Here is an 8,771-nt window from a genome sequence, read left to right as displayed (position 1 = left end):
CCCGTTGTAAATAAGCTTCCTGAAGAAGCTTATCCATATGAGACTTCGCCGTAAATATCTTTATCTATTTAGTACTTTATTGGAAATAAGCCTCCTAAAGAAGCTTATCACTTCAGTACCCGGTATGGATAAACATTACTCCCGATAGAAGATTATCCATACCGGGTATAATAAGTTTATACTTTTGATACTCCGTTATGAATAAATATTACCCTGATAGAAGATTATCCATACCAGGTACAATGAGCTTATCCTTTGAGTACTCCGTTATGGATAAACATTATCCTCAGTAGAAGATTATCTATACCGGGTACAATAAGCTTATCCTTTCAGTATTTCGTTATGGATAAATATTACCTCCAGTAGAAGATTATCTATACCTGGTATAATGAGCTTATCCTTTCAGTACTCCGTTATAGATAAATATTGCTCAGTAGAAAATTATTTATATATGGTATAGTAATAGCTTACACATCAGCTTCCTTTCTTCTATAAATAGAAGAGATTTCAGTTCATTACATTCATCAGTTTAAATTCGAATAATATATCAGTTTCTGTATACTTGTATTTACTTTACGGTCTTTATTGTTTATATAAAAGTCCGTTAAACATGGACTACTTGTAGTTTATTTACACGAAAGGAGCAGCCCGAATTCCTTTTCGGGTTGATTGAATTTTCCCCCCCTCCGCCAACCGATTGCGCTCTTCGTCTCCGCCCAAATTGAGTTTTAAGTTCCTAATTGTTTTTTCTCCGGTGGAAATCTCTCAGAGTAAAATGGAGAAGAAGAAAAAAGCAGCGAATCCAACAAGTGACGATTCCGAATCGAACCTCTGGTCTTTTCTGACTCCAAGGGGCACTACAGCTTCCTTCGTTTGCATCACTCTCTTTGCAATTTTAGTCCGAGTAGCAGTATCAATCCACCCTTATTCAGGCGCTGGAACTCCTCCCAAATACGGAGATTACGAAGCTCAGCGTCATTGGATGGAGATCACACTCAATCTCCCTGTTAAAGAATGGTACCGAAATAGTACTGTCAATGATCTGAAATATTGGGGTCTTGATTACCCTCCTCTTACAGCGTATCAAAGCTACATTCATGGTCTTTTCCTTAGATTTTTTGATCCACAGTCAGTTGCACTCTTCACTTCCCGCGGCTACGAATCTTATATTGGGTATGACTTAACTTCAAAGTTCTGATTTTTTTCGGAGTATCTACTGGGAGATGAGATAATAAAAGAATTTGATGCGTTTTTTATGCAGAAAATTGTTGATGCGGTGGACAGTGTTATTATCCGACGTCCTAATATTTTTTCCCGCTGTTATTTATTTTGTTACTGTTTATTACTCTGGTACTCATGACGGGCCGAAAAGTGGTAATATGTGGCACTTTGCCATGATTTTATTGAATCCATGTCTCATATTGATTGATCATGGTCATTTTCAGGTACTTGAATCCATGTCTCTCGTGGTCTGTGATTTGCCACTTGGATTTTGAAGTTTTTGTTCATTTGATTTTCGATTTCAATTTCTTTGATGCAGTATAATTGTATTAGCTTGGGGTTTACTGTTGCTGCTGTTTCTGCAATCCTATCTGATAGAGACATTTTTGGTTCTATCTTGTTCACCCTTTCTCTTAACCATAAACAGGTACTATTCCTGTCTGTGCATATTTACCTCAAAGCAAATCTGAATGTGTGCTTTGTGCATATCTTTTCTTGTATAGTTGGATATGGAAATACCAAATTGTGGGCGTTCACGTTTACTTTTCATTTCCCGCTGGAAAAGCTAAGACGTACAATTATATTAATGTCAAAAACCTAGTATCTCTTTGTACTCTGTGATGTTGAGGTGCTGGCCGTGCTTGATTTCTGAGTGGTGACTGAACGGCTATGCTCATTTGTATTTGGTAGTATCCCATGTCTTAGGAAAAAATGGATTTTGGACGTAACTCAATTCCAAAAGGTAGCTTATGAGATGAGGATTATCCAATACTATGTAACTAGAACACATTCACACCCTCAATCAATGTGGGACTCTAACAATATGAAGCCAATTTTAGAGATGAAAAGGATAGAGGTGCTAAGAGAGGGAGTAGGGCCATTCTCGAGAGATGAACAGACAAAATTTCTAAAGAGAGGAAGTAGAGTCATTTTCCAGAGATGAAAAGGACAGAATTGCTTAAGAGAGGAAGTAGGGTAATTTATGAGTTTGATGGATTTGACTACATGTTGATGTCCTTAAGCTGACCGGTTGACACGTCAAAATCTTCATACTTAGTAGATCTCCTTGTACGAATTTGAATGGTATGGTAATGACAAAAGTATGGTTTGAATGGTATGGTAATAATTACCTGGAATCATATTTAGCTACGTGCTTTTTTAGTTTGATGCTGAAGTTATGATATCTTGCTTGAGTAACTTGATGTGATTTTAAACTTATGCCAAAGGTTTGTTATCATGGTTGAATATCTACTAGAATTATTGGGAGTTACTCTTTAAAGTTATCGCTGTGTAGCTCTTAGCTCTGATGTATTATCAGATATTACTTAAAGATCTTGATTTATGCAGATGAGTGCCTATTTTGCACCTGCATTTTTTGGCTATCTCTTTGGTAAATGCTTAAGGCGGCAGAATCCTTTTCTTGAGGTCTTGAAATTGGGCTTGGCGGTGTTAGGAACGTTCATTGTTCTTTGGTGGCCATATCTTTATTCTTTGGAAGCACCTTTGGAGGTAAAAGGATGGTGCTTTAAATTACAAGTACATTGAATCATGATTTACGTGCTTTGGGTTATTGGTACCATTGGTTTGAAAGATGACGTCCAATATCCTAAAATCTCCCCAGCTACTAGTTAGAGGAGTTACCATTGTTATATCTGTTTTTTCAAAATAAGGACTCGTGCTAAGGCTTGCCTTAGTGAAGGACGAGCTGAAATTGCTTGAGGTAAATCAAAAGCCTAAGCAAGTCAGATACCTTTTGGCCTCAATTTTGTTAAAAATATAACAAAAATAGATGATATACTTATTTTGAAGTCTTTCTGAGAAGTAAATGAAATAGGAAAGAATTGAGTGAAGACATGAATTCTTATGTCTTACGATATCTTTTTATAGGCACATTGTACAACGTGTATACTGTATAGCTATATTTATGACGTCAGAGATTAACACTATATGACGTTATGTATGACTATTTTACACTTAACTAGCTAACAATCTTATATAAACATTTGCTGTAAGTTTAACTTTTGGTGAAAAAATGGGAGTGCAAAAAAAATCGCAATGCCAATACTAGTGCCTAGGTTTATGTGAAAATGGAGCTTTTCTTTCTAAGTATGATAATTTTTTCACCATTTAATTGATTTCTATGAGAAAAGAACAATGTCATATAAAAAATTATTTAATTTAGCAAAGATTCTTTTTACCCTAGGACTTTGGTCTAGTAGTAAGAGCGCAACACGTGATGTGTGGATTAGGTGCATCTAACAGGTTCGAACCCTGCTACAGACAAAAGCTTGGTATGTTAATGGAGAAGGGAGGAAGGGCGAACCTATTATCCACCGAGTTTCGAACCGTACAACATGGGCACAAGGGAATTTCTCGCTTATCAATAGAAAAATATAACAAAGATTCTTTAGCAATGATGAGCATTATCTCATTTCTAACCTTTTTTAGTATTTTTTTTATTGAAATAGTATCTCAGTGTACTAACGTATACAATTTCAAAACTCTAGGCTGTCACGCGTCTTTCCTTAGGGTTTATATCCCTGCCAGATAGAGGTAAAATGTCATACCTTTGCTTTTAAAACAATGATTCTACCATATTGTCTTGAATCTGCTTATTGCATCTGGAAAACTTGCGTGTACACTAAAACATTTCGGGATTATCCATATTGATTACACTAGAAATTCATAACAACATACTGAAGATGCTTTAGCAGTTTTTTACTGCGTTAGATATCTTTTTCAGTTTTATAAAAAAAAGCGTTGTTAGTGCCTCATGATGGCGTTAGAGTGGCAACCGAAGATGTTACCATAATACCCAGAAGGGTTTGGATGGGAATGACTTATGCAGAGACAGGGTAATTTCACGCCCACGGTGGAATTTGCATATAAATAAGAATTGATTTCTAGTCATATCTAATAAATGTATAAGGAAGACTGAGTTAGCGTTGAAAGGTAAGTATACTTGAAAACGTGTGTTCTCGTTTACTTTTTCTATAGGAGAATGGGAATTACTATAGTGGGAGCATATAGTGGGCTTTCTTAAATTAGATATATGAGTAACAACCTTTTAGAGGTAAAGTACAGGAGGAAAATTCCAAAAAGAGGTTTGAGTGAATGAGAACACTAGTAAGATGATCATGTACAGGGTCTGCTTACCTGAGGTTTTACTTGTCTATGTGATGAGAAATTCTGCGGATTGTTTCATCTTTCTTGCCTTTTGATTTCTCATGAAAGTTCACCTAGTTGGTGAGTTTCTCTGTCTGAGTGTATTTTTTAGATGTTCGTGAGGAGGATTTGGTGGATAACACATGATAGCAGTAAAGAACTAAAAGTTAAATTGAGACATAACTGTAGTGATTACTAAGAGCAAGCTCTGTCTCTCTTGTAACTTGGTAGATACCCCATTCGACATCCTCTCGAGCCACTTAGTTCATGTCAAATCAAGTGCGCAGAAGTCACAACAGTCAGGTTAATGTACCATTGAAGTCGTTTACCAATTTATATTTTTCTTGAAAGTGGTGGTGTCTGGTTAGCGTGCGTGCACCTTGACTATTCCACTGAGTCTACTACCTCCCACCAACACTAGTATCGAGTAACTTTCCCCACCAAGGGTTGTGAAAATTGAAAAAAAAATTACCTGGCCTTTTTGCCTCTGTTGGGAGTTGAACTCTGGTCTCCTATGATTTTCATCCTACTTCATTGATTGCTAGGTTGCATCCCTGGGTTACCCAATTTATACAAGACATAATTACACTCTATGTCAGTCGGCCCAATTTCAGAACAAAAAATAGCCCATATTTTGGAACTTTACCCGACATAGCCCATTTTGCAAATAATGCATAGCCCATTTTCATTGGTTAACCTAGCCTCCTTTATCCTTCTTTTGTCTTTCTTCAACTTTTCACCAAAACCTATATCCAAATGCTTCTTCCTCTTTTAGAAGCAGCAGTCATTCTTTCATTCAACCTAACAGGAAGGCCTTTTCCATTACTGTAATAAACATCTCCTCAAGGAGACTAAATCGCTATTTCTATACTGTAATAACAACAGTCCTCTTTTTTTTGTGCAATGTGAATTTTTTTAAGACAAAATGTGTTTATCCTCCATTAATAATTTTTTGTTTCTTCTCAAATTGCTGGAAAGAGGTTGAAGAGTTGCAGACATCCTCCATTTTTTCCTTCAATTTTCAAGGTAAATAGGTCGACGATGAAGTCAGTAAAGTCACCGAAGAATGAAAAAGAGGTCTTGTGTTGTATTCAGACATTTTTCAAGTTCTTCAGATGATGTTCCAGTTTTATCTTCTTTTATAAAACAATTCCATCTCCATCTTCTCTCCTCTTTAATTTTCAGATCTAACTTCCTCTGAAAAACTCTCTTTTGATATTTTGATACTGAAATAGAGGTGTAATATTGAATATTAGATGTGTTCTGGTATAAATATTGTATAACCACTATTTATACACACTTATACATTATTGTATAATTGTGTATAAATGTGTATAAATATATATAATTATATATAAATGTGTATATATGTTCATAACATCACTTATCTTCTTCTTCTCTTTCTCTTATTCTTTTGATATACATTATTATACATTCCATATACAAGTTTATACATAGTTATACATCATTATACATGTACCGCATATGTATAATCAAATTAATTTCTTTTCATGTTTTCTTCCTTTTTTTGGAATAATTCATGTATAAATCTACTTTTCTTGTTGATTCTTAGCCAAATCACGAACTTGCAGCAATTGTTTCTAAATTTTACAATATAAGTTGAATCAACGAAAAATTGGGGGACAACTTGCAGCAGTAAAGACAAATTGGGGGAGAAATTATACGACAGAAGAATTAGAAAATCTCGTGACTTCATCTAAATAAGATAATTATCCTGATTAAACTCCGTTGCCGAATAAAAAATCTAAAAGATACTCTTTTTACAAATATTAGCCGACTATTTTTGGGCTACAGATTTGTAAATTTATAACTGGGCTGTTATGTTGCAAGTCAGATGTGTGAGTTGTATTTATGTAAAATTATTCCTTTATACAATGACCATTAAATAATTAAATTTCAGGAATTTTGAGCTATACTTTTAGTTTAAAGAAGTTGTTTGGGAGATTGTTAACCGTGCTAATACACCCTCGTAGCATAATGGCACGAAAGTTGTAACCTGATTATATTTATGTCTTCTTTCTTGATTAGAAATTGCCGACTTGATTGAGGATTGAGTCCTTGTCCATCTTGTTTGGCAAAGATCATCACGATCTGCGGAATTATTAATCAGTTTCTTTTGATGCTTGATGCAGGTTCTTTCCCGCCTAGCTCCTTTTGAGAGGGGCATATACGAGGATTATGTGGCTAACTTCTGGTGTACCACTTCAGTCATTGTGAAGTGGAAGAGATTGTTCAGTACCCAAGCACTAAGGATTCTTAGTCTTGTTTCAACTGTTTCCACGTGCCTACCCTCAATGATGCTGTTAATATTGGCGCCAAGCAGAAAAAACTTTCTGTTTGGACTGCTCAGCAGTGCTTTATCATTCTACTTCTTCTCATTTCAAGGTACAAAAAATTAGTTTGTTTCCCATATCTGTTAGTGTTTCTACTTATATGTGATTGGCTTCTCTCAGTATAACACTAATTGATGCTTTTTTGGTTGATATACAGTTCATGAGAAATCTATTCTGCTGCCTCTTCTTCCAGCAAGCTTCTTGGCGATAGATGAGCCTCTTATTTTTCGCTGGCTAACATATTTTGCCTTGCTCTCTCTGTTCCCTCTTCTAAGGCGTGATGAACTGATTCTTCCATATATTGCTTTATATGGTCTCTTTGTCCTCCTGTACAACGCACCTGTTCAAAGAAAAGACATAAGGGAGACCCGCTCTCATTTTACAACTTTAAAATATTTTCTCATCACCAGCTCTCTTCTTCTGCATATTGTTTACTTGATGGTAACTCCACCAAGAAGGTATCCTTACCTCTTTGAGGCAGTAATGATGCTACTCTGTTTCTCTCAGTTCTTTTTTATTTTTATGTACGCAAACATGAAACAATGGGAGTTTCTGAAGCTTTCTAGTCAAATAGTTAGAGAAAAGAAAAATCTATAGTACTTCGGTGATTTTCTTGGAGTACATTTTTGGAAGGGCCATATAGTTGTTTCCACAGAGAATCTTTAAATGGAAGATTTTAGTTTCACTTCCAAATAGGAAAGATGCTTATAGTTTCAAGTCTGCGTAACACTTGTGATTTACCTTGTACGGCTGAGCATAGCAGAACTAGTAGGAGGCCACTCTCTCCTATTTTAGCCCATTTCATGTGGATTTTGATTGGCCTTATCTCAATTTTCATTATTTTCGAGTTACCTTTATTTCTGTGACCCCGATCCCTGCTCTCTCTGATTGCACCACCTTTGTTTGGGTATTGTTTGTTATCTGCGTATCATAAGAGGGACAGATCCAGTAAGTGGTTCTCGTGTCTGACGTGGTTAACTATGTTTTATACATTGTTTTCTTATGTCTAAAATGAAATGTTTAGTGACAAACGTTTTACCTTCAAAGAGATCCGAATACTTGGTGATAGAAAGAAATGAGTACCCCTTAATTGAGCTAACCTTTCCCCATGCATTGGTCATGCCTATGTATAAGCTGGTCTTTCCTTCAATACTTGTGGAAATAAAACATAAGAATGAATATAATAGGTAGAGGGATGGATATCAAGTTCGTAATTCTCCTTTATTTTATTTTTTGGCGGGCATAAGGTCTACTTGCTCTATCCAAAGTGTTTATCTGTAGGAAAAAAGTTGTTGACTTTCATTTCTATGACCAATTGATATTGAGTATAGTTATTATTCATACATTCATTATTGGATTGTATACTTAGTTAGCGGTTAGCTAGCTTAGTTAGAAATTAGCTTGGTCAAATAGTCAACATGTATATATACTTGTACAGTTAATGAAATCAGTTGAAGGTTCTCATTTTTACAGAAAACACATGGATCTTTCTGCTCTCTCTATCCCTATCTCCTGTTCCCTTTCTTCTCCTCCCTCAGAACCTTCCAGTAGACTCCATGGGAGCTCTGTAGATCTGAGCTTGCATGTGTAATTTGTTAATTGAAAATCCTGTGCTATGGCTTCAGATTGATATTATCATATGATGTAATGGAGATATAGCGCTTTGCAGAATTTGGAACTTAATGATGTTTGGTTTGTCATGTGAACTGAACGGTAATACTATATTACTCCTCGTGCTTCGCGCGAGCTAAGTTGTATCCACCCTCTCCCTTTTTGGGGGAATGGCTACTAATCACAAGCAAGTGATATTTTTGTGGGGGGAGTCATTGAGGAGTTTGTGTTTGTTTCATTGTCTCTCCTTTTCTAGTTTTTTGAGGTGCTATAGTAGTCGTTGTAATTGTATGTGTGAACGTGTGTAGCCAGCCGCTCACACTTTGAAGTCAAATTGAGGTGTCTTAAGTGAGCAACTACTAGAGTAATGACACAGCAGTTCTTTGAAGTCCAGTTTGGTTTAGGTCCCTTTCCATTTTA

The 8,771-nt window shown here is 35.9% G+C and overlaps 1 protein-coding gene across 2 annotated transcripts; it reads left to right on the top strand.

The window, feature by feature from the left end:
• The first annotated feature begins 641 nt into the window (after positions 1-641).
• Positions 642-7,536, top strand: LOC107810872 (putative dolichyl pyrophosphate Man9GlcNAc2 alpha-1,3-glucosyltransferase). Of its 2 annotated transcripts, XM_016635699.2 has the most exons (6): positions 642-1,173; positions 1,262-1,445; positions 1,541-1,648; positions 2,569-2,730; positions 6,540-6,792; positions 6,898-7,536. In XM_016635699.2, exons 1-6 carry the CDS (start codon positions 776-778, stop codon positions 7,335-7,337), a joined length of 1,545 nt encoding a protein of 514 aa, XP_016491185.1. In that variant the 5' UTR covers positions 642-775; the 3' UTR covers positions 7,338-7,536. The 2 variants fall into 2 exon arrangements, with proteins under 2 accessions (XP_016491185.1, XP_016491186.1); XM_016635700.2 differs by lacking the exon at positions 2,569-2,730.
• The last annotated feature ends 1,235 nt before the right edge of the window (positions 7,537-8,771 follow it).

Source organism: Nicotiana tabacum, chromosome 3 (genome assembly GCF_000715075.1).
Source record: "Nicotiana tabacum cultivar K326 chromosome 3, ASM71507v2, whole genome shotgun sequence".
Taxonomy (NCBI): Eukaryota; Viridiplantae; Streptophyta; class Magnoliopsida; order Solanales; family Solanaceae; genus Nicotiana; species Nicotiana tabacum.
Note: the sequence above shows the minus strand (reverse complement) of the source record. Positions and strands in the feature narration are given on the sequence as shown.